General features: G+C 44.7%; 1 protein-coding gene across 6 annotated transcripts in view; it reads left to right on the top strand.

The window, feature by feature from the left end:
- EPS15L1 (epidermal growth factor receptor pathway substrate 15 like 1) overlaps nt 1–27585 on the top strand; it is a 393851-nt gene that overhangs the window by 263598 nt on the left and 102668 nt on the right. For all 6 annotated transcript variants that reach the window (XM_069767732.1, XM_069767729.1, XM_069767731.1 and 3 more), the window contains one exon: nt 5929–6011. In XM_069767732.1, coding sequence (XP_069623833.1) covers nt 5929–6011 — 83 coding nt within the window. The remainder of the gene's footprint in view (nt 1–5928; nt 6012–27585) is intronic.

Genomic DNA, 27585 nt, shown 5'->3' with positions numbered 1-27585 from the left:
TGCTGCACACGGGGGGGCGACATGGTGCTGCACACGGGGGGGCGACATGGTGCTGCACACGGGGGGGCGACATGGTGCTGCACACGGGGGGACGACATGGTGCTGCACACTGGGGGGCGACATGGTGCTGCACACATGGGGGGGCGACATGGTGTTGCACACATGGGGTGGCATGGTGCTGAATATGGAGGCGGCATGCTTCACCTGGGGAGGCTATGGGGGCGACATACAGTGTTTATTTCGCGAGGCTGTGTGGGAGTTCGGCTTATGCAGTATATGGGGAGGCTTTGTGGGGCTCATGCAGTACATGGGGAGGCTGTGTGGAGCTCATGCAGTATATGGAGAGGCTGTGTGGGGCTCACGCAGTATATGGGGAGGCTATGTGGGGCTCATGCAGTATATAGGGAGGCTGTGTGGCGCTCATGCAGTATATGGGGAGGCTGTGTGAGGCGCATGCAGTATATGGGGAGGCTATGTGGGGCTCTTGCAGTATATGGGGAGGCTGTGTGGGGCTCATGCAGTATATGGGGAGGCTGTGTGGGGCTCATGCAGTATATGGGGAGGCTGTGTGAGGCTCATGCAGTATATGAGGAGGCTGTGTGGGGCTCATGCTGTATATAGAGAGGCTGTGTGGGGCTCATGCAGTGTATATAGGGAGGTTTTGTGGGGCTCATGCAGTGTATATAGGGAGGCTTTGTGGGGCTTATGCTGCATATGGGGGAGGATGTGTGGGGCTCATGCCGCATATTGGGGGAGACTGTGTGAGGCTTATGCCGCATATTAGGGGACACTGTGTGGGGCTCATGCCGCATATGGGGAAGGCTGTGTGGGGCTCATACGTTATACAGAAGGGGCTGTGATCGGGTTCAAACGAGATATAGGGGATGTCAGCATGCTTAATTCTGCTCAATATTCAGTTAAACAAGTAATATTATTAAAATTATCAATAATATAATAATTATATTATATCAATATTAATATTGAGCAGAATTAATTTCGGCTTATTGGTTCGGCCCTACACAATGGTCATGGTTTCTCATGTGGCCCCTCGGGAAAATTAATTGCCCACCCCTGGACTAAGCGGATGACATACTTTCGGCTTTTGATCACTGTAATAGGGTCTGTCAGTTTGTTCAGAATAAACCAATAGGAAAAATCCTTGCTATCGCTGGGTGCTGGCCGGCAGATCTCAGCGGGCGAACTACACATGCGCCCATCTTTTTTTTTTTTAAAAAGAGGCGGATGGCAGAGGTACCAGGGGTGTGTGACTTGGGGAACTCATTTCTCTCTCCTCTGAAATACCCGTATATACTCGAGTATAAGCCGACCCGAGTATAAGCCGACCCCCCTAATTTTGCCACAAAAAACTGGGAAAACCTATTGACTCGAGTATAAGCCTAGGGTGGAAATGCAGCATTTACCGGTGAATTTCAAAAATAAAAATAGATCATTATTTCCCCATAGCTGTGCCATATAGTGCTCTGCACCGTTCATTATTTCCTCATAGCTGTGCCATATAGTGCTCTGCACCGTTCATATTTCCCCATAGCTCTGCCATATAGTGCTCTGCACCGTTCATATTTCCCCATATCTGTGCCATATAGTGCTCTGCACCGTTCATATTGCCCCATATCTGTGCCCTGTTTGCTCTGCACCGTTCATATTGCCCCCATATCTGTGCCCCATATAGTGCTTTGCACCATTCATACTGCCCCCATATCTGTGCCCCATATAGTGCTCTGCACCGTTCATACTGCCCCCATATCTGTGCCCCATATATGCTCTGCACCGTTCATACTGCCCCCATATCTGTGCCCCATATATGCTCTGCACCGTTCATACTGCCCCCATATCTGTGCCCCATACAGTGCTCTGCACCGTTCATACTGCCCCATAGATGCTCCACATAAATCTGTGCCGCTGCTGCAATAAAAAAATTTAAAAAAAGCCATACTCACCTCTCTTGATTGCAGCTCCCGGCGTCTCGTTCCGGCGTTCGGTCCCGGCGTCTCTCTGCGCACTGACTGATCAGGCAGAGGGCGCCGCGCACACTATATGCGTCATCGCGCCCTCTGACCTGAACAGTCAGAGCGCAGCGGCGCCGGGAAGATGGAGCGACGCCCGGCGGCTGAATTGGGGACAGGTAAATATGCGATACTTACCTGGTCCCGACGTCCGGCTCCCTCTGCCTGTCACAGCTGTCTTCGGTGCCGCAGCTTATTTCTCTATCAGCGGTCACCGTTACCGCTGATTAGAGAAATGAATAGGCGGCTCCACCCCTATGGGAGGTGGAGCCGCCTATTCATTTCTCTAATGAGCGGTCCCACGTGACCGCTGAAGAGGGGAAGAAGCTGCAGCACAGAAGACCGTGGGACGGCAGGGACAGCGCCAGGATCGCTGGGACTAGGTAAGTATACCTCAGCGCCCTCACCCGCCGACCCTGCCACCCACCTTGACTCGAGTATAAGCCGAGAGGGGCACTTTCAGCCCAAAAATTTGGGCTGAAAATCTCGGCTTGTACTCGAGTATATACGGTATATATCATGTCAGAAGAGAGATTTTTTTCAGTAGCAGGCATATTTTTTTTTAAATTTTTATGTAATCAATGTTATTCATTGAGTAACGGCAATCACCTGATCAGAGAGTGGGAAAAAACGTCTCTGCTACCCCTAGTAGCTGAAACCCCAGAGATTTTGTGATGCTGGTCGGCGCTCTAACTTACTCTGTTACCATTCGCAATGAGGGAATAAGGCCCCTTAATGGCCACCGGTTTAAAGTGTGTCGGCGATCGTTAAGGGGTTAAAGTTGTTCGACACTTGTTTCCCGGCCTGTTTACATTGGCTGAAGAAGAATGAAGGGCACAGAGCAATCACTAGTATACCAATCTGTCCCAATACAGTATCATATTATCAGCAACATATCTGCAGTTTTCACAGTACGATATGGTGCTGGGAACAATGATTTTTGTTACGGCTTAGGGTAGGTTCACCTTGCGTTAGGGCGATCCTTTTAACGGATCCGTTACTTAGCGGCACTAACACCACAATGTAACGGATCCGTTAATGCTCCCATAGACTTACATTATCGTAACGCATGTCAAAATTGGCATGCGTTAGCGATGATGCGTTACTTTGTGACGCACCCTCGAACGCGGTTTACCACGTTTTCAGGTACACTAGGTCTAACGCACAGCAAACAGACACGTTCGCTGTGCATAGACCTCTATTGCTAACGCATGCCAACGCAATGGTACCATGCGTTAGCGTGATTGTAGCAAAAAAGCGATTTTGGGCATCAGCGCTAGCACATCCGGATGGCACTAACGCGATGTGAACCTAGCCTAAAGCAATCGAACCACTTGATGGATAGGCAGCATTTTACTTGTTTAGTCTAATGCACTCCATAGTCCTTCACATAGTATAATGTGCCCTATAGTCTTCTACATAGAATAATACACTCCCCATAGTTCTCCATATAGTATAATGCACACGCCATAATCCTCCATATACACTCCCTGACAGAAGTTATGTCGCTTATCCATGTTATGTAAATAAAAGCTTATAACCTGACGTTAAATTCATCCATTGGTTGTATAAATTATTCTTTTGAAAGCTGAAACCCTCTGAAATATGGTTTAGGTTAAGAAAATAAATTGGCATCAATGCAGAAATATTGATCAGTTAATGGACACAGAATGGTCAGATTTTGGCAAGACAAAAGTTTTGTCGCCTGGTCATATAATGCACCCAATCCTATTTTACATCCTCACCTGTGCTCAGCAAATGATCGGTTAATTAGTGTGTGTGTGTATAAAAAGAAACCCAGCACCCCAGACCTTCACTTGAACTGCAACTTGAGCTCTGACAACATGCCAAAAATCCACCCTGCGACCAAAGCCTGGATTAGCAAGAGGCTGAAGACCAGATCCACTGTAGAGGTGGCTGGCACCTTTAATGTGTCTCAGTGTCAAGTACAAAGAATTAAAAAAGATTTGAAGAGACTGGAGATGTGTTTGACAAGCCCATATCTGGCAGACCCCGCAAGACAACTGCTCAGGAGGAACGTTTGTTGGTTAAAAATGCAAAGCAAATCCCTCTTCCACTGCAGCAGAGCTCCAACAGGCCTGGTCACCTCAAGTCCCTGTGTCAACTAGAACAGTTTGTAGGATTCTGTCTCGAAATGGCCTCCATGGTCGAATCAGTGCCCAGAAGCCATCACTAAACAAAAGGCAAATAAAAAACCGTGTGGCATTTCCAAAGTGCCACAGCCTGCTAAACAGATGGACGCTGGAAAAGTGGCGGAAGGTGGATTTCTCTGATGAATCTTCAGTAGAATTACACAACAGCCGCCACAAATACTACAGGAGACCTACTGGAGCCCGTATGGATCCAAAATACACTCCGAAAACAGTTAAATTTGGTGGTGGAAAGATCGTGGTCTGGGGTTACATTCAGTATGGGGATGTGCAAAACAGTTGCAAGGTGGAAGGCAATATCAATAGCCTAAAATATCAAGAAGTATTAGCTACCTCTTATATTCCAAATCATAAAATGGGTCAAATTCTGCAGCAGGATGGTGCTCCATCTCATACATTCATCTCTACAACAAAGTTCCTCCAGGCAAAAAAGATCTAGGTGCTCAAGGACTGGCCAGCCCAGTCACCAGACATGAACATCACTGAGCATGTTTGGGGTAGGATGAAAGAGGAAGCTTGGAATACAAAACCAAAGAATCTAGATGAACTCTGAGAGGCATGTAAGACTGCATTCTTTGCTATTCCTGATGACTTCATTAATTGTATGAATCATTGTTGAACCGCATGGATGCAGTCCTTCAAGCTCATGGAAGTCACACAAAATATTAAATATGACTCTACTAGCACAACAACTTCATTTACCAATGTTATGCAACAAAAATTTTTATTTTAAGTTAATTATTTTTTTGAATATCACATTACTTTCTATGGGCGACAAAACTTTTGTCTTGCCAAAATCTGACCATTCTGTGTCCATTAACTGATCAATATTTCTGCATTGATGCCAATTTATTTTCTTAACCTAAACCACATTTCGGAGGGTTTCAGCTTTCAAAAGAATAATTTATACAACCAATAGATGAATTTAACGTCAGGTTATAAGCTTTTATTTACATAACATGGATAAGCGACATAACTTCTGTCAGGGAGTGTAGTATAATACATTCTCCATAGTCCTCCATATAGTATAATACACTCCCCATAACCCTCCATATAGTATAATACATTCCCTAAAGCTCTTCATATAGTATAATACACTCCTCATAGTCCTCCATACAGTATAATGCACTCCCATAGTCCGTCATATAGTATAATGCACATGCCATAATTCTCCATATAGTATAATACACTCATAGTCCTCTTTATAGTGTAGTACACTCCCCATAACCCTCAATAAAGTATATTACATTCCCTATAGCTCTCCATATAGTATAATACATTTATAATGCATCCCATAGTCCTCCATATTATATACTGCACCCCACAGGCCCCATAGTGTCCACTGGCTGGGGGCCCTAGGCAAATGTCTAGTTTGCCTGCCCATAATGCCAGCCCTGTTTGCCATTCCGTGATAATTGCTACTAACGCACAGTGTATGAATGTTTCCTTCAGTCAAAGAGTTAGGCCACGTTCACACGTTCAGTAGTTGGTCAGTATTTTACATCAGTATCTATAAGCCAAAACTAGGAATAGAACAATTCTAGGAAAGTACAATAGAAACACGTCACCACTTCTCCTGGTTTTGGATTACAAATACTGACCCTGTGAATGTGGCCTTAGATGAAGCATACCCAGTTTATTCCCTGACAGTAATATAATCCTATATTTTTCTCAGATTCAAAGATTATTTTCTTTAAAATGGTTGTTTCAATCCCTTTTACTGCTTCTTTCAGACCCTTTTGGCACACTGGATCCTTTTGGAAGTAGTGCTTTCAGTAGCAATGAAAGTTTTGCAGATTTTAGCCACATGTCTAAGGTAAGTGTGCCATCCCCTCCAAAATTCATGATAGCTTTTTATTTTATTTTATTTTAGGTGGTTGGAAAAATAACATAGTCATGGCCCCTTTGCTTGTATCCTTTTCTGGCCTTGTTGTTCACCACTAGGTGTCAGAATTAGCATGCCAAACTCCTGCAATGAGCGCTTACCGAAACCTGGAGCTCTCTAGTATCTCTCTCACCACTTCAAATGCTGCCAGTGTTAGGTGTAATAAACAAGGCAAGTGTGGTTTTGGCTCTGAAGTTGAAACTTGTTTTTCACAGAATTATTTAGCTTTTCTGTTTATGATAATTTTAAGCTAGCATTGTCCAAAGTTTTAAGATCTGTGCAGCCTAGTAAATAAGCAGTGGTACAGTATTTTTTTTTTATCCCGTGCGTTACCTTTTAGTTGCATGAAATGGATTTGGGCTGTAGTCACAGAAATGCAAGTGTGCATCTTGGAGCCATTTCAGCTGATTTCGTTTTCCATAGGCTAATTATGCACTGCACTGCATCTATAATGCCGGTTTTATCAATAACGAACTAGATAAAATATCCCTTGGGGACTGAATCTTCTTCTAACTGACAGTTTTCTGCCTACTCCCAGTGATGACTCTATTGAGCTATGCTGTGGCAGATAATAATGGACTCTTTTTGTCCAATCAGGAATGTTAAAGACTCTAGGAATATCTAGCTGGTATCCGATACCTTTAATAACTGTTATGTTTGTCATTGACTGCCAAAAGGGCCGCATAAGAGCTTGTTGTAGGTAAGCAGTAGGTTACATGGGGCACTAAAAATAAAATGCAAAAAAATTAAAGCTTCATCGTTTGCAAGGATACATATTGAGCATTTACAATTATTTGGCATCAGCGCTTAAATCTCTCAGCATTCTTTGATGGAGCAATGGTGATTTGTAAATTGTATTAAATGTGCATGTCACATACATTCATGGAGAACCTGCAGCTCTTTGCAGTTAGACCCTGCTTCTCCCATTTAAATTGTATAACAAATAGAATTTACTATTGCAAACAAGTGACTTGTTGAGGCTGCTCATCAATCTAAGATGGATCCTAGGACATGTTTCTCCCAGGCAGCAAGAATGCCTACATCTAATTGGAACTGACTTTTCCTTATTGCTAGTAGTTAACAACCCTTATCATTTTAATTAAACTGAACTTCCCAGCAGAGAGCTCAACTCTCTCTATTTTTGTTGATGTTTTTGGTTTACTGAATACTAAAACTTTCTTTAGATTGACTGTACTCATGAGGAAAAAGGGTGCCTGAATTTGTTGCCTTTATATATTGTCTGTATTCATATGAAAATTGTCTGTTAATAAGATCACTGGCAAAAAAAAGGTGAAAACACAGTGCAAACACTCCTATGCAAAGGAAATGTCTTTTGTTCTTATATCATGCACATCAAAGGTGCTTCTGGCAAAACAGTAGAATAACAAAGGGTTGTTGTGAAATTGCACCACCTTTCTTGCTCACCTCACCTCAAAAACGCTTGCAGCCTAGACTAGACATCAAATCAATAGTTCTTATCAAGTGATTTTTGTCATCATTTTTGCTTGCAGGATAAGGCTCTACCAATCCGGTCAACCATTTGGTTCCATACCGATGATTTAATTAAAGTGGTTGACCCACAATTGGGCATAATTTTTCCATGCTAGATTTTACTACAGTGTGCAGTGCTGGTGGTCACATTACTCAGGAGCATAGTCTCTCCTGTGAGTTCTGTGATTGTGCTAGCCATCCAATAAGAGTCAGTACACTCAAATTGGCGTGTTTATTTTCATTACAAGAGGGTATGTTCTGTGATGGCCTTATGTTATTTGTGCTGTGGAACGTATATGGTTTGCAATTTTTTATAACGTGTGGGAGTATCAGACATAAATAATATAGGATTTTTTTGCTAATAAAACCAGACAGGGTTGTCCAGCTCTGGGAACGTTCTCATTGGAGACTTCACTTCTACACATGCCGGGGGATTTGCACGATTGGCAAATCCTACTTCTTGATGAGGAATTGAACTGCTTTAATAAATTAGAAGAACGCTTTGTAATAAATCTAGTGCAGCTGCAATAATTTGACGGTTTAAATTTTGTTTTACACCCGCTTTGTGAACCTTTTTGCAAAATTTACGTCCTCACAGTGCCATGGTTTGCATTTGAAAAGAAAAATGTTTCTAATAACAAAATGTAGATGCAACTTAAATATTGTACAAGGTTTGCCAAGATAAGGAGTAAGCTTTAGGCCAGTGCGTAAATATGTAAGTAAATATGATTCTGAAGATAGGCTGGCCTGTAGCCACTATGTGTGTGTTATTGGCATGTGTATTATTTGTCTGTAGCAGGTTAACACTATTTACCCATTTTAAGAGCTGTGTTTTCAAAAGAATTTCACTTGTGGCTTGACTATAAACCAATAAGCAATAAAATAGTATTTAACATGCTCCCATGTGGTCTTCAGTACGTTCTGATTGTCTCATTCTTCCCAACTGTTAATGTTATCAACTGGGGACATTGTCAGATATTCTGTGCATGGGAACATGCATGATGCAGGTAGGCTGTTGGATGGAAGTGCACACACTGTGACTAGGGGGCGTATGTGGCCTGCAATTCCAATCTGTGTGGATGCCAACCATCACAGGCAAAGTGGAGAGATCCTGCTGTCTTGTGAGACACAAGTCTTGTGAGACATTAGTCTTTATGCACTAATCATTGACTGTTTGACTGACACTTTTGATGAGACATTTTGGGAAAGGCAATATTAGAGACTTAGTGCTTTTATTTTGAACTAGCTGAAGAGCCTGGTGTTGCCTGGGCATAGTAAATATCTGTGGTTACTTATAGCACCTCACTTCTCTTATTTTCCCATCACGCCTCTCATTTAGCACCTCACGCCTCTCATTTTCCCCCTCACATCTTTCATTTTCCCCCTCACATCTTTCATTTTCTCCCTCACACCTCTCATTTTCCCCCTCACTCCTCTCATTCCCCCCTATCACTTGTCATTTCGACCTCACATCTGTCATTTTCCGATCACTCCACTATATTCCCTCATTCCTCTCATTTTGCACACACACCTTTTCATTTTCACCTCACACCTCTCATTTTCCCCTCGGTATATACTTTTGTCATCTCCCTTATATATGGTATACACCTGTATGTCATCTCCTGTATATAGTATATACCTGTATGTCATCTCCCCTGTAAATAGTATATACCTGTTGTATGTCATCTCCTCCTGTATATAGTATATACCTGTATGTCATCTCTTCTGTATATAGTATATACCTGTATGTCATCTCCTCCTACATATAGTATATACCTGCATGTCATCTCCTGTATATAGTATATACCTGTATGTCATCTCCTCTTATATATAGTATTTACCTGTGTCATCTCCTGTATATAGTATATACCTGTAAGTCATCTCCTCCTGTATATAGTATATGCCTGTGTGTCATCTGCTCCTGTATATAGTATATACCTGTGTGTCATCTCCCCTGTATATAGTATGTGCCTGTAAGTCATCTCCTCCTGTATTAGACCTCGTTCACACGTTATTTGGTCAGTATTTTTACCTCTGTATTTGTAAGCTAAATTGGCAGCCTGATAAATCCCCAGCCAACAGGAAGGAAGCCCTCCCCCCTGGCAGTATATATTAGCTCACACATACACATATGTTGTGAATTCAGCTTTTGGGCTCCCTCCGGTGGTTGTAGAGGGTAATGCAGTTGTGCCTGGACTGCAGGAGTGGACAGGTGTATCTACTAATTGCAAAACTGACTGGGGTATATAGCTTTGCAGGATCCTTTAGTCAGTGCCAGTTGTCCATTGTTCTGGAAGGATTCACTTCACTGCTGGTCTCTCCAGTTTGCTGTGCTTTTCTACAAAGATAAGTCCTGGCTTGGTTTTTGCTGTCCACCTGCGGTGGACCTTATAGTTCTGTGCATTTTCATGTTTTTGTCTTGTCCAGCTTAGTCTGTGAAGGATTTTTGCAGCCTAGCTATTTCTCTGGAGATGCAGATATACCCCCCATGTCTTTAGTCAGATGTGGTGATCCGTATTTTCTGCGGTGGATATTTTCTAGTGTTTTTATACTGACCTCATAGTACTCTGTTCTTTCTTTTTAGCTAGTATGGCCTCCTATGCTATAATCTGATTTCATATCTGCGTATGTTATTTCCCTCTCCTCCAACAGTCAATATTTGTGGGGGGCTATCTATCCTTTGTGGATTTTCTCTGAGGTAAGAGGTTTCCTGTTTCTGTCTGTAGGCCATGTTCACACTATGCGGTTTTTATTGCGGAACCGCGGCGATTTTGCCGCTGCGGGTCCGCAGCTGTTTTCCATGCAGGGTACAGTACAATGTTACCCTATGGAAAACAGAAACCGCAGTGCACATGATGCGGAAAAACCCGAAAAAAAACCTCGCAGAATTGCTGCGGAAAAAAAGGACCATGTCACTTCTTTGTGCAGAATCGCAGCGATTCTGCACCCATAGAAATGCATTGATCCGCTTACTTCCCGCATGGGGCTGTGCCCACCATGCGGGAAGTAATGCGGATAATGTGTGGGTTATACCCGGGGTGGAGGAGAGGAGACTCTCCTCCAGGCCCCGGGAACCATATTTGTCTTTAAAAAAAAGAATTAAAATAAAAAATCATGTTATACTCACCTCTGAAGTCTCAGCGCTGCACGCGGCCGTCCGGTCTCAGGTTTGCTATGCGACCAGGACCTTCGGTGACGTCGCGGTTACATGACCGTGACGTCACCGAAGGTCCTGGTCGCCCAGCATCTTTGGAACCGGACCACTGCCTGCAGCGCCGAGGAGATCGGGACGTCAGAGGGTGAGTATATCATCATGATTTTATTATTTTTAACATTACTATTGATGCTGCATATGCAGCATCAATAGTAGGGGTAAATCCCGCAGCGCAACCCGCAGCGGAACCCGCAGGACAAACCGCGATAAATCTGCAGGGATAACCGCAGCGGGTTTGCCCGCAGGATAAAAAGGAACGTGTGAATGTGGCCTTAGGGGTAGTTAGATCTTAGGCTGTGCCGAGGGGTCTAGGGAGTGTTAGGTACCCCCCACGGCTACTTCTAGTTGCGCTGCTAGGTTCAGGGTTTGCGGTCAGTACACGGACCACCTTCTCCAGAGTCCGTCTCATGCTGCTCCTAGGCCACCAGATCATTAACAGTACAACTGGCCCTGACTAAAGGATCCTGCAAAGCTATATACCCCAGTCAGTTTTGCAATTAGTAGATACACCTGTCCACTCCTGCAGTCCAGGCACAACTGCATTACCCTCTACAACCACCGGAGGGAGCCCAAAAGCTGAATTCACAACACACATAATACACAGGTCATGTAACTGACAGCTGCCGTATTTCCTATATGGTACATTTGTTGCTCTTATAGTTTGTCTGCTTATTATTCAGATTTTTATTTTTGAAGGATAATACCAGACTTGTGTGTGTTTTAGGGCGAGTTTCATGTGTCAAGTTGTGTGTGTTGAGTTGCGTGTGGCGACATGCGTGTAGCAACTTTTTGTTTGTCGAGTTGCCTGTGACAGGTTAGCGTAGCAAGTTGTGTGCAGCAAGTTTTGCATATGGCGAGTTTTGCATATGGCGAGTTTTGCACGTGGCGAGTTTTGCGCGTGGCCAGTTTTGCGCTTGGTGAGTTTTATGTGTAGTGCTTTTTGAGTAGGTGCAAGTTTTGCATGTGTTGCAACTTTTGTGCATGTGGCAATTTTTCCACATGTGCAAGTTTTGCGTGTGGCGAGTTTTCCATGTGGGAAATTTTGCACGTGGCGAGTTTTGCGTGGCGACTTTTGTATTTCGACTTTTTTGTGGCGGAGTCGGTGTATGTGTGGTGAAATGTGTGCTGAGGGTGGTATATGTGTTCAAGCACGTGGTACTGTGTGTGGCACATTTTGAGTGTGTGTTCATATCCCCTGTGTGGTGAGTATTCCATGTCAGGGCCCCACCTTAGCAACTGTACGGTATATACTCTTTGGCGCAATCGCTCTCATTCTTTAAGTCCCCCTTGTTCACATCTGGCAGCTGTCAATTTGCCTCCAACACTTTTCCTTTCACTTTTTCCCCATTATGTAGATAGTGGCAAAATTGTTTGGTGAATTGGAATGCGCGGGATTAAAATTTCGCCTCACAACATAGCCTATTACGCTCTCGGGGTCCAGACGTGTGACTGTGCAAAATTTTGTGGCTGTAGCTGCGACGGTGCAGATGCCAATCCCGGACATACACACATACATACATACACACACACACACACACACACACACACACACACACATTCAGCTTTATATATTATATTTACAGAGCTTGATTATTAGGCTATGTGCCCAAGTTGCCGAAATGCTGCAGAAATGTCCGCAGCATTTCCGCAGCTCCCTGCCGCGGATAAAACGCATGCGAGTTTTTCCGCAAAACACAAGCATTTTTAGCTTGCAGAATGCAATAGTAAAGAATCTTAAAAATAATAATAAAAAAAAAAGATATGGTTATTATTAATATTTTTTGTTATTATTGTACATTTTTATAGTGCCATTTATTCCATGGCGCTTTACATGTGAAAAGGGGGCAAATATACACAAATACAACTAAACATGAGCAAATAACAAGGCACACGGGTACATAAGGAGGGAGGACCCTGCCCGCGAGGGCTCACAGTCTGCAGGGGATGGGTGAGGATACACTAGGAGAGGGTAGAGCTGGTTGTGCCACGGTTCAGTAGGTTGAGGATCACTGCAGGCTGTAGGCTTGTCGGAAGAGGTGAGTCTTCAGGTTCTTTTTGAAGGTTTCTATGGTAGGAGAGAGTGATGTGTTGTGGTAGAGAGTTCCAGAGTATGGGGTAAGCACGGGAGAAGTCTTAGATGCGGTTGTGGGAAGAAGAGATGAGGGGGAGAAAAGGAGATCTTGAGAGGATCGGAGGTAGCATGTAGGTAAGTACTGGGAGACTATGTCACAGATGTATGGAGGGGACAGGTTGTGGATGGCTTTGTATGTCATTGTAAGGGTTTTGAACTGGAGTCTCTGGGTGATAGGAAGCCAGTGAAGGGCTTGGCATATGGGAGATGCTGGGGAATAGCGGGGAGACAGGTAGATTAGTCGGGCAACAGAGTGTAGGATGGATTGGTGTGGTGCTAGAGGGGAGACCAGAGAGTAGGAGGTTGCAATAGTCAAGGCTGGAGATGAAAAGGGCATGCACTAGTGTTTTTGTGGTGTCGCGGTCAAGGAATGCGCGGATCCGGGAGATATTTTTTTAGTCTGAGACTGCAGGAGGAGGCAAGAGCTTGGATATGTGGCTTGAAGTAGAGGGGAAAGTCGAGGATCACCCCGAGGCGTATGGGACTGGGGAAAGTGAGCAGCCATTGACATTGATAGGTCTGGTGGAGGGGTAGAGTGAGATGTGGGAAAGATGATGAATTCTGTTTTGTCCATGTTCAGTTTTAGAAAGCGAGCAGAAAAGAAGGCCGAGATAGCAGACAGACAGTGTGGGATTTTGGTAAGGAGGTGATGTCAGGTCCAGATAGGTAGATCTGTGTGTCATTGGCGTAGAGATGACACTGCATACCGTGGGATTCTATGAGCTGTCCTAGGCCAAAGGTGTAGATGGAGAAGAGTAGGGGTCCTAGAACATAGCCTTGAGGAACACCGACGGACAAGGGGCAGAGTGAGGAGGAGGTGGTGTGGGGGAGGGAAACACTGAATGTTCGGTCTGTCAGATATGACGATATCCAGGATAGGGCCAAATCTGTGATGTCAAGAGACGAGAGGATCTGTAGCAGAAGGGAGTGTTATTCTCACCTGATCTCCTCAGCGGCGCTCCCGGGATGTTCCGTTCCCAGGGATGCTTTGTGCGAAGGACCTTTGTGAAGTCACGGTCGTATGACCGCGACGTCATGCCAGGTCCTTCGCGCAATGCATCCCTGGGAACAGAAGCCACCGCGTGCACCGCTAAGAGGCGGGAGGACTCCGGGGGCCATCAGAAGGTAGGTATATCCCTATTTTTTATTTTAATTCTCTTTTTTTACAGAAATATGGTTCCCAAGGGCCTGGAGGGAGAGTCTCCTCTACTCCAGACCCAGGTACCAGCCGCACATAAAATGAAGCACTCACTTTACACATGGTGGGCATAGCCACATGCGTAAAGTCAGCGTTTCAATGCAATCCTATGGCTGCGGAATTGCCGCCATTCCGCATAAGTAATGAACATGCTGTGGATTTTACCGCTATGCAATTCCACAGCATGGGCACAGCAACTGCGGAATCCTGTGGATTGCATGGGAATGCAGTTTTTAAGCGTTTTTATGCATTTTCGCTGGGGCAAAAAAGCGACAGAAACGCATAAAAAACGCAATGTGGGCACACAGCCTAAAAGTCACAGCAGGATTCATTTTGGCTTCTTCTGGCTATTGACAAAGGCTTTGGAGAGGCTGAAATGCATCCTGCTGTGAAAAGCTATATCTATGTACAGCTCTGGCAAAAATGAAGAGACCATTGCAAAGTTTTCAGTTTGTCTGATTTTTCTCTTTATAGATATATTTTTGAGTAAAATGTAAATTGTTCTTTTATTCTATAAACTACTGACATGTCTCCGGAGTTCCAAGCAATAAATTTTGTATTTATTTTCTGAAAATGAGAAATTATCAAAATAGCAAAAAATGCATTGCTTGCAGACCTCAAATAATGCAAAAAAAAGAAGTTCATAATCATTTAGAAACAACAATACTAATGTTTTTTTACTCAGGAAGAGTTCAGAAATCAGCATTTTGTGGAATAACCATGATTTTTAATCACAGCTTTCATGCGTCTTGGCATGCTTTCCACCAGTCTTTCACACTGCTTTTGGGTGACCTTATGCCACTCCTGGTACAAAAATGTAAGCAGTTCTTCTTTGTTTGATAGCTTGTGACTATTCATCTTCCCCTTGTTTACATTCCATAAGTTTTCAATGGGGTTCAAGTCTGGAGATTAGACTGGCCACGACAGGAATTTGATGTTGTGGTCCTTCATCCACACCTTGATTGACCTAGCTGTTTGGCATGTCAAATTGTCCTGCTGGAAAAAACAGTCCTCAGAGTTGGGGAACATTAAATGAACAGAAGGAATCAACTGTTTTTCTAGGATAACCTTGTATGCGACTTGATGCATACGTCCTTCACAAAGATTGACCTGCCCAATTCCAGCCTTGCTGAAGCATCCCCAGATCAACATCTGGTCATCTGATGGTTAGACGAAGACCTGGAGAGACGTACAAGCCACAGTGTCTTGCACCCACTGTGAAATTTGGTGGAGGATTGGTGATGATCTGGGGATGCTTCAACAAAGCTGGAATTCGGCAGGTCCTTTGCGACGGACGCATGTGTCAAGCCGCATACAAGGTTACCCTGGAAAAACAGTTGATTCCTTCTGCTCAGGCAATGTTCCCCAACTCTGAGGACTGTTTTTTTCCAGCAGGACAATGCTCCATGCCATACAGCTAGGTCAATCAAGGTGTGGATGAAGGACCACCACATCAAATCCCTGTCATGGCCAGCCCAATCTCCAGACCTGAACCCCATTGAAAACCTCTGGAATGTAATCAAGAGGAAGATGGATAGCCACAAGCCATCAAACAAAGAAGAACCGCTTAAATTTTTGAACCAGGAGTGGCATAAGGTCACCCAAAAGCAATGTTGAAAGACTGGTGGAAAGCATGTCAAGATGCAGGAAAGCTGTGATTAAAAATCATGGTTATTCCACAAAAAATTGATTTCTGAACTCTTCCTGAGTTAAAACATTAGTATTGTTGTTTCCAAATTATTATGAACTTGTTTGGTTTTTTTGCATTATTTGAGGTCTGCAAGCAATGCATTTTTTTTGTTATTTTGACCATTTCTCATTTTCAGAAAATAAATACAAAATTTATTGCTTGGAACTGCGGAGACGACGAAACATGTTGTCAGTAGTTTATAGAATAGAAGAACAATTTACATTTTACTCAAAAATATACCTAATATAAAGAGAAAAATCAGACAAACAGAATATTTTGCAGTGGTCTCTTAATTTTTGCCAGAGCTGTATATAAAACTCAAAATCTTTAGTAGTCCGCTCTATTCAAATCCACAGTTCTCTCCCGATTTGGGTGAAATTTGGCACACCCCCTCTCCACCCACAGGAGCAAAATACTGCATACGTTACATCTCACTAGGGTCCCCCTGTCATGAGATTGGGGCCCCCGAAGTTAGGCTCTATACATATAATGGGGAAATGTGAAATCTGTAGTAGCCCGCTCAATACAAATCCACAGTTCTCTCCCGATTTGGGTGAAATTTGGCATGCCCCCTTTCGACCCACAGGAGCAGAATACTGCATACGTTAAATCTCTCTAGCCTCCCCCCGTCATGAGATTGGGGCCCCCGAAGTTAGGCCCTATACAAATAATGGAGAAATGTGAAGGTGAAAGTAAAAGTGCTGAGGGGAAAACAACAGTTGTGACTGACAGGGGTTGGATTATAGCGACGGCGCCAAAGAGTAGCTGCTAAAGTGGCCGCACCAGCACACGCAACACACAAATATTTCACAAACACCATACAAACATCACACAGACAGCACTCATACACCAACCCACAAGCACAGACTGCGTCTGTTGCTGATCGTTCGCTGCCAGCTGGGAGCGACCAATCAGTGAAGCCAGGGCCGCCTCCAGGTTTTTGAGGGCCCCGGGCGAAAGAGTCTCACAGCCCACGTAGCATATAACACAGCCCACGTAGTATATAGCACAGCCCACGTAGTATATAGCACAGCCCACGTAGTATATAGCACAGCCACATAGTATATAGCACAGCCACATAGTATATTGCACAGCCACGTAGTATATTGCACAGCCAGGTAGTATGTAGCACAGCCACGCAGTATGTAGCACAGCCATCGTAGTATATTGCGCAGCCACATAGTATATTGCACAGCCACGTAGTATATAGCACAGCTCACGCAGTATATAACACAGCCCACGTAGTATATAGCACAGCCAACGTAGTATATCGCACAGCCACGTAGTATATTTCACAGCCACGTAGTTTATAGCACAGACACATAGTATATAGCACTGCCACAAAGTATATTGCACAGCCACATAGTATATAGCACAGCCCACGCAGTATATAGCACAGCCCACGCAGTATATAGCACAGCCCACGCAGTATATAGCACAGCCCACGCAGGATATAGCACAGCCCACGCAGGATATAGCACAGCCCACGCAGGATATAGCACAGCCCACGCAGGATATAGCACAGCCCACGCAGGATATAGCACAGCCCACGCAGGATATAGCACAGCCCACGCAGGATATAGCACAGCCCAAGCAGTATATAACACAGCCCACGCAGTATATAACATAGCCCACGTAGTATATAACACAGCCACGGAGTATATAGCACAGCCCACGTAGTATATAACACAGCGACGTATATAGCAGCCCACGTAGTATATAACACAGCTCACATAGTATACAGCAATGTGGGCACCATATCCCTGTTAAAAACAAGAATTAAAATTAAAAATAGTTATATACTCGCCTTCCGGCGGCCCCCGAATCCAGCCCAGGCCTTTAGCGATGCTCCTCGCGACGCTCCGTTCCCAGTAATGCCTTGCGGCAATAACCCGTGATTATGTAGCGGTCTCGCGAGACCGCTACGTCATCTGGGGTCATTGCTGCAATGCATTCTTGGGACCGAAGCGTCGCGAAGAGCAGGAAAGGCTGCCGCGGACGCCAGAAGGTGAGAATATAATGATTTTTTTATTATTATTTTTAACATTATATGTTTTTACTATTGATGCTGCATAGGCAGCATCAATAGTAAAAAGTTGGTCACACAGGGTTAATGGCAGCGTTAACAGACTGCGTTACACCGCGTTATGCTGCGGTGTAATGCAGTCCATTTAACGGACTGCTAAAACGCTATGTGGGCGCTGACTGGAGGGGAGTATGTAGGGGGCACTGACTGGAGGGGAGTAGGGAGGGGCCAATTCGCGGCCGGACTGTGCCTGTCACTGATTGGTCGCAGCCGGATGAGTGCGATCAATCAGCGACGCTGGATTTCCGTGACAGACAGAGACAAACAGACGGAAGAGGACCTTAGACGATTATATATATATTGTTATGAACAGGTAATTCAGAACCACAATGGACATTGAAGTTCAGAGCACACAAAGTGACCTGACAATTACCAAAAACAAAGGACGAGCTCTGAGACGTGGAAACTCTGCTGACCGCAATCCCTAATCCTAACACACCACACTAGAGGTAGCCGTGGATTGCGCCTAATGCTCCCTATGCAACTCGGCACAGCCTGAGAAACTAACTAGCCCTGAAGATAGAAAAATAAGCCTACCTTGCCTCAGAGAAATTCCCCAAAGGAAAAGGCAGCCCCCCACATATAATGACTGTGAGTAAGATGAAAATACAAACACAGAGATGAAATATATTTAGCAAAGTGAGGCCCGACTTACTGAATAGACCGAGGATAGGAAAGATAGCTTTGCGGTCAACACAAAAACCTACAAACAACCACGCAGAGGGGCAAAAAGACCCTCCGCACCGACTAACGGTACGGAGGTGCTCCCTCTGCGTCTCAGAGCTTCCAGCTAGCAAGAAAAACCAATAAAGCAAGCTGGACAGAAAAAATAGCAAGCAAAAAATAACACAAGCAAAACTTAGCTTATGCAGGATAGACAGGCCACAGGAACGATCCAGGAGGAAGCAAGACCAATACTAGAACATTGACTGGAGGCCAGGATCAAAGCACCTGGTGGAGTTAAATAGAGCAGCACCTAACGACTTAACCTCATCACCTGAGGAAGGAAACTCAGAAGCCGCAGTACCACTCTCATCCACCAAAGGAAGCTCATAGACAGAACCAGCCGAAGTACCACTCTTGACCACAGGAGGGAGCTTGGCCACAGAATTCACAACAGTACCCCCCCCCCCCCCCCTTGAGGAGGGGTCACCGAACCCTCACCAGAGCCCCCAGGCCGACCAGGATGAGCCACATGAAAGGCACGAACCAGATCGGCAGCATGGACATCAGAGGCAAAGACCCAGGAATTATCTTCCTGACCATAACCTTTCCACTTAACCAGATACTGGAGTTTCCGTCTCGAAACACGAGAATCCAAAATCTTCTCCACTATATACTCCAATTCCCCTTCAACCAAAACCGGAGCAGGAGGATCAATAGATGGCACCACAGGTGCCACGTATCTCCGCAACAATGACCTATGGAACACGTTATGGATGGAAAAAGAAGCTGGAAGAGTCAAACAAAAAGACACAGGATTAAGGACCTCAGAAATCCTGTATGGACCAATGAAACGAGGCTTAAATTTAGGAGAGGAAACCTTCATAGGAATATAACGAGATGACAACCAAACCAAATCCCCAACACGAAGTCGGGGACCCACACAGCGCCTGCGGTTAGCGAAACGTTGAGCCTTCTCCTGGGACAAAGTCAGATTGTCCACTACATGAGTCCAAATCTGCTGCAACCTATCCACCACAGTATCCACACCAGGACAGTTCGAAGACTCAACCTGCCCTGAAGAGAAACGAGGGTGGAACCCAGAATTGCAGAAAAACGGCGAAACCAAAGTAGCCGAGCTGGCCCGATTATTAAGGGCGAACTCAGCCAAAGGCAAAAAGGACACCCAATCATCGTGATCAGCAGAAACAAAACATCTCAGATATGTTTCCAAGGTCTGATTGGTTCGTTCAGTCTGGCCATTTGTCTGAGGATGGAAAGCCGAGGAAAAAGACAAATCAATGCCCATCCTAGCACAAAAGGCTCGCCAAAACGTCGAAACAAACTGGGAACCTCTGTCAGAAACGATGTTCTCTGGAATGCCATGTAAACGAACCACATGCTGGAAAAACAACGGCACCAAATCAGAGGAGGAAGGCAATTTAGACAAGGGCACCAAATGGACCATCTTAGAGAAGCGATCACAAACCACCCAAATGACCGACATTCTTTGAGAGACGGGGAGATCCGAAATAAAATCCATAGAGGTATGTGTCCAAGGCCTCTTCGGGACCGGCAAGGGCAAAAGCAACCCACTGGCACGAGAACAGCAGGGCTTAGCCCGAGCACAAATCCCACAGGACTGCACAAAAGAACGCACATCCCGCGACAGAGACGGCCACCAAAAGGATCTAGCCACCAAATCTCTAGTACCAAAGATTCCAGGATGACCAGCCAACACCGAACAATGAACCTCAGAGAAAACTTTATTCGTCCACCTATCAGGGACAAACAGTTTCTCCGCTGGGCAACGGTCAGGTCTATTAGCCTGAAATTTTTGCAGCACCCGCCGCAAATCAGGGGAGATGGCAAACAAAATTACCCCCTCTTTGAGAATACCCGCCGGCTCAGACAAACCCGGAGAATCGGGCACAAAACTCCTAGACAGGGCATCCGCCTTAACATTTTTAGAGCCCGGAAGGTACGAAACCACAAAGTCAAAATGGGAGAAAAACAGCGACCAACGAGCCTGTCTAGGATTCATCCGTTTGGCAGACTCGAGATAAGTCAAGTTTTTGTGATCAGTCAAGACCACCACGCGAAGCTTAGCTCCTTCAAGCCAATGACGCCAATCCTCGAATGCCCACTTCATGGCTAGCAACTCTCGATTGCCAACATCATAATTTCACTCAGCAGGCGAAAATTTCCTGGAAAAGAAGGCGCATGGTTTCATCACCGAGCAATCGGAACTTCTCTGCGACAAAACAGCCCCTGCTCCAATTTCGGAAGCATCAACCTCGACCTGGAACGGAAGCGAAACATCTGGTTGGCACAACACAGGGGCAGAAGAAAAACGACGCTTCAACTCCTGAAAAGCTTCCACAGCAGCAGAAGACCAATTGACCACATCAGCACCCTTCTTGGTTAAATCAGTCAACAGTTTAGCAATGCTAGAAAAATTAGCGATGAAGCGACGATAAAAATTAGCAATGCCCAGGAACTTCTGCAGACTCTTCAGAGATGTTGGCTGAGTCCAATCATAAATGGCCTGAACTTTAACAGGGTCCATCTCGATAGTAGAAGGAGAAAAAATGAACCCCAAAAATGAAATCTTCTGAACACCAAAGAGACACTTTGACCCCTTCACAAACAAAGAATTAGCACGCAGGACCTGGAACACCATTCTGACCTGCTTCACATGAGACTCCCAATCATCCGAGAAGACCAAAATATCATCCAAGTATACAATCAGGAATTTATCCAGGTACTCTCGGAAGATATCATGCATAAAGGACTGAAACACTGATGGAGCATTAGAAAGTCCGAATGGCATAACCAGGTACTCAAAATGGCCTTCGGGCGTATTAAATGCTGTTTTCCATTCATCGCCCCGTTTAATACGCACAAGATTATACGCACCACGAAGATCTATCTTGGTGAACCAACTAGCCCCCTTAATCCGAGCAAACAAATCAGACAGCAGCGGCAAGGGGTACTGAAATTTGACCGTAATTTTATTTAGAAGGCGGTAATCAACACAAGGTCTCAGCGAACCATCCTTCTTGGCCACAAAAAAGAACCCTGCTCCCAATGGCGACGATGACGGGCGAATATGACCCTTCTCCAAAGACTCCTTCACATAACTCCGCATAGCGGCGTGCTCAGGTACAGATAAATTAAACAGTCGACCCTTAGGAAACTTACTACCAGGAATCAAATCGATAGCACAATCACAATCCCTATGCGGAGGTAGGGCATTGGATTTGGGCTCATCGAATACATCCCGGTAATCAGACAAGAACTCTGGGACCTCAGAAGGGGTGGATGATGAGATAGACAGAGATGGAACATCACCATGTACCCCCTGACAACCCCAGCTGGACACAGACATTGATTTCCAATCTAATACTGGGTTATGGACTTGTAGCCATGGCAACCCCAACACGACCACATCATGCAGATTATGCAACACCAGAAAGCGAATATCCTCCTGGTGCGCAGGAGCCATGCACATGGTCAGCTGGGTCCAATACTGAGTCTTATTCTTGGCCAAAGTCGTAGCATCAATTCCTCTCAATGGAATAGGACACTGCAAGGGCTCCAAGACAAACCCACAGCGCCTAGCAAACTCCAAGTCCATCAAATTCAGGGCAGCGCCTGAATCCACAAATGCCATGACAGAATAGGAAGACAAAGAGCAGATCAAAGTAACGGACAAAAGAAATTTCGACTGTACCGTACAAATGGTTGGAGACCTAGCGAACCGCTTAGTGCGCTTAGGACAATCGGAGAGAGCATGAGTGGAATCACCACAGTAGAAACACAGCCCATTTTGACGTCTGTGTTCTTGCCTTTCAGCTCTGGTCAAAGTCCTATCGCACTGCATAGGCTCAGGTTCATGCTCAGATAATACCGCCAAATGGTGCACAGATTTACGCTCGCGCAAGCGTCGACCGATCTGAATGGCCAAAGACATAGACTCATTCAGACCAGCAGGCATAGGAAATCCCACCATGACATCCTTAAGGGCTTCAGAGAGACCCTTTCTGAAAATAGCTGCCAGCGCACATTCATTCCATTGAGTGAGCACGGACCACTTTCTAAACTTCTGACAATAAATCTCTATCTCATCCTGACCCTGACACAGAGCCAGCAAATTTTTCTCTGCCTGATCCACTGAATTAGGTTCGTCGTACAGCAATCCGAGCGCCAGAAAAAATGCATCAATATTACATAATGCAGGATCTCCTGGCGCAAGGGAAAATGCCCAGTCTTGAGGGTCGCCACGTAATAAAGAAATAATTATCTTAACTTGTTGTACTGGGTCACCAGAGGAGCGGGGTTTCAAAGCCAGAAATAGTTTACAATTATTTTTAAAAATCAAAAACTTTGCTCTATCTCCAGAAAATAACTTAGGAATAGGAATCTTAGGTTCTAACATAGGATTCTGAACCACTAAATCTTGAATATTCTGTACATTTATAGCGAGATTATCCATCAAAGAGAACAGACCTTGAATGTCCATGTCCACACCTGTGTTCTGAATCACCCTGATGTAAAGGGGAAAAGAAAGACAGAACACAGTGCAAAGAAAAAAAAATGGTCTCAGAACTTCTCTTTTCCCTCTATTGAGAAGCATTAGTACTTTGGGCCTCCAGTACTGTTATGAACAGGTAATTCAGAACCACAATGGACATTGAAGTTCAGAGCACACAAAGTGACCTGACAATTACCAAAAACAAAGGACGAGCTCTGAGACGTGGAAACTCTGCTGACCGCAATCCCTAATCCTAACACACCACACTAGAGGTAGCCGTGGATTGCGCCTAACGCTCCCTATGCAACTCGGCACAGCCTGAGAAACTAACTAGCCCTGAAGATAGAAAAATAAGCCTACCTTGCCTCAGAGAAATTCCCCAAAGGAAAAGGCAGCCCCCCACATATAATGACTGTGAGTAAGATGAAAATACAAACACAGAGATGAAATAGATTTAGCAAAGTGAGGCCCGACTTACTGAATAGACCGAGGATAGGAAAGATAGCTTTGCGGTCAACACAAAAACCTACAAACAACCACGCAGAGGGGCAAAAAGACCCTCCGCACCGACTAACGGTACGGAGGTGCTCCCTCTGCGTCTCAGAGCTTCCAGCAAGCAAGAAAAACCAATAAAGCAAGCTGGACAGAAAAAATAGCAAGCAAAAAATAACACAAGCAAAACTTAGCTTATGCAGGATAGACAGGCCACAGGAACGATCCAGGAGGAAGAAAGACCAATACTAGAACATTGACTGGAGGCCAGGATCAAAGCACCAGGTGGAGTTAAATAGAGCAGCACCTAACGACTTAACCTCATCACCTGAGGAAGGAAACTCAGAAGCCGCAGTACCACTCTCATCCATCAAAGGAAGCTCATAGACAGAACCAGCCGAAGTACCACTCTTGACCACAGGAGGGAGCTTGGCCACAGAATTCACAACAATATATATAGACTAGATGGTGGCCTGATTGTAACGCATCGGGTATTCTAGAATATGCATGTCCACGTAGTATATTGCCCAGTCACGTAGTATATTGCCCAGCCACATAGTATATTGCCCAGTCACGTACTATATTGCCCAGACACATAGTATATTGCCCAGCCACGTAGCATATTGCCCACACACGTAGTATATTGCCCAGCCACATAGTATATTGCCCAGCCACGTAGTATATTGCCCAGTTGCATACTGTGTGAGCGCTGACTGGAGGAGAGTATGGAGCGGGCACTGACTGCGGGGAGGAAGGAGCGGCCATGTTGCCACCGGACTGCGCCCGTCGTTGATTGGTTGTGGCAATGGTCGTGGGCGTTTTGCCACGACCAATCAGCGACTTGGATTCCATGACAGACAGAGGCCACGACCAATGAATATCCGTGACAGAAAGAAAGACAGACAGAAGGACAGAAAGACGGAAGTGACCCTTAGACAATTATATAGTAGCTATGTTTAACATTTTGCAGAGGATAAAAGTTGTTGACGCTGTAGTGTCCAGACCTGGTGTGCTAAAACAGAAGTAATGTACAATAATTCTTGCTGAGAACTTTCCCATTATTGGCAGTCTTAACCACACACGTATTGCTCCGCTGATGGCAGAGATAAGCTAAACAGGACATGTTTTGATCTCGATTGCTCTGAAGTTTTGCTTGAGATTTTCTTTTCAAGCTGCACCCAAGTTCTGATCTTTGCAGAAAGCTTTTAAATAAAAAGCTGGTTCATTGATGTAAAACACATTGCAATTAATACATGTTTACACAGTACAATTTTCCAGGTAATGTTTTGTTTTTTGTTTTTGTTTTTTTAACTCCTGCCTTTAAGTTCTTCATTGCTGAAGTTATAACAAGTGGAAGTACAAAACAGATTGCAGATTGTTAGAACAAGACATCACTGGTTGTCTATCACTGTTTTTGGTTAGTTTATTGCGCTGGTGATACAATTTGAAGATTGAGCTGAGAACAGATTTCTGAATATGATATTATAGCTAAAAGGGACCTATCACCTCCCCTGACATATTTGTTTTACTAGATAAGTGGCCCAAAATACAGTGGGTATGGAGAGTATTTAGACATTTTTCACTCTTTGTTTCATTGCGGCCATTTGGTATATTTATAAATGTTCTTTTTTTCTCATTAATGTACATTCTGCGCCACATCTTGACTTAAAAAGAAAAAAAACAGAAATGTAGACATTTTTGCAAATTTATTAAAAAAGAAAAAATGAAATATCACATGGTAAAAGGTATTCAGACCCTTTGATCAGACACTCATATTTGAGTCATATGCTGTCCATTTCCCCGTGATCCTCTTTGAGATGGTTCCACTCCTTCATTGGAGTCCAGCTGTGTTTAATTAAACTGATAGGACTTGATTTGGAAAGGCGCACCCCTGTCTATGTAAGACCTCACAGCTCACAGTGCATGTCAGACCAAATGAGAATCATGTGGTCAAAGGAACTGGCCAAGGAGCTCAGACACAGAATTGTGGCAAGGCACAGATCTGGCCAAGGTTACAAAAGAATTTTTGCAGTACTCAAGGTTCCTAAGAGCACAGTGGCCTCCATAATCCTTAAATGGAAGACGTATGGGACCACCAGAAGTTTTCCTAAACCTGGCCGTCCAGCCAAACTGAGCAATCGTGCAAGAAGATCTTTGGTGAGAGAGGTAAAGAAGAACCCCAAGATCACTGTGGCTGAGCTCCAGAGATGCAGTAGGGAGATGGCAGAAAGTTCCACAAAGTCAACTATCACTGCAGCCCTCCACCAGTTGGGCCTTTATGGCAGAGTGGCCCAATGGAAGCCTCTCCTCAGTGCAAGACATATGAAAGCCCACATAGAGTTTGCTAAAAAAAAACACATGGACTCCCAGACTGTGAGAAATAGAATTCTCTGGTCTGATGAGACGAAGATAGACCTCTTTGGTGATAATTCTAAGCAGTATGTATGGAGAAAACCAGGCACTGCTCATAACCTGCCCAATACAATCCCAACAGTGAAACATGGTGGTGGCAGCATCATGCTATGAGGGTGTTTTTCAGCTGCAGGGACAGTACAACTGGTTGCCATTGCAGGAAGCATGAATGTGGCCAGATGCAGAGATATCCTGGATGAAAATCTCTTCCAGAGTGCTCTGGACTTCTGACTTGGATGAAGGTTCACCTTCCAACAAGACAATGACCCAAAACACACAGCTAAAATAACAAAGGAGTAGCTTCAGAACAACTCTGTGACAATTCTTGACTGGCCCAGCCAGAGCCCTGACCTAAACCCAATTGAGCATCTATGGAGAGACACGAAAATTTCTGTCCACCACCGTTCACCATCCAACCTGACTGAACTGGAGAGGATCTGCAAGGAAGAATTGGCAGAGGATCCCCAAATCCAGGTGGAAAAATTTTGTTGCATCATTTAAAGAAAACTCATGGCTGTACTAGCGCAAAAGGGTGCTTATACTCAATACTGAGCAAAGGGTCTGAATACTTAAGACCATGTGATATTTCAGTTTTTTGGGTGCAGAGTGTACATTAATGATAACAAAAATGAACTTTTTTCAATTTACCAAATGGCTGCATAGAAACAGAGTGAAAAATTTAAAGTGGTCTGAATAATTTCCGTACCCACTGTATGTCCCTAATAAATTTGTTATAGCACCAGTCCAAGGTTTTCTCATTTCACTGCTAGAGTGTTGCTACTGATATAAGTTCCCCAACCCTAGTATCATGCTTACCAGCTGCCGTCTTCAGCTCTTCCTGTCACTCCTTCTTGTGACTGAAATTTCTGACTGGCTGGAAGTCAGAGGTAATGGTCGCCTTCTCTCAATATACTATGTGACTGGGCAAAATACTACGTGGCTCTGTGCTGAATACTACATCGCTGGGCAATATACTACGTGGCTTTGTGCTGAATACTACGTCGCTGGGCAATCTACTACGTGGCTGGGCAATATACTATGTGGCTGGGCAATATACTACGTGACTGGGCAATATACTACGTGGCTGTGCAATATACTACGTGACTGGGCAATATACTACGTGGTTGGGCAATATACTACGTGGACATGCATATTCTAGAATACCCGATGCGTTAGAATCGGGCCACTATCTAGTTGTAAAAATATATATATATCTACTATACAATTGTCTAAGGGTCACTTCCGTCTGTCTTTATGTCACGGATATTCATTGATCGTGGCCTCTGTCTGTCATGGAAATCCAAGTCGCTGATTGGTCATGGCAAAACGCCCACGACCATTGCCACGACCAATCAACGACGGGCACAGTCCGGCGGCAACATGGCCGCTCCTTCCTCCCCGCAGTCAGTGCCCGTTCCGTACTCCCCTCCAGTCAACCCGCAAACAGGGTTAATAGCAGCGTTAATGGACCGCGTTATGCCACGGTGTAATGCACTCCATTAACGCAGCTATTAACCCTGTGTGACCAACTTTTTACTATTGATGCTGCGTTTGCAGCATCAATAGTACAACAATCTAATGTTAAAAATAA

Source organism: Ranitomeya imitator, chromosome 1, assembly GCF_032444005.1.
Source record: "Ranitomeya imitator isolate aRanImi1 chromosome 1, aRanImi1.pri, whole genome shotgun sequence".
NCBI lineage: Eukaryota > Metazoa > Chordata > Amphibia > Anura > Dendrobatidae > Ranitomeya > Ranitomeya imitator.
The sequence above is the reverse complement of the archived record's forward strand: the minus strand, read 5'-3'. Positions and strand labels throughout refer to the sequence as shown.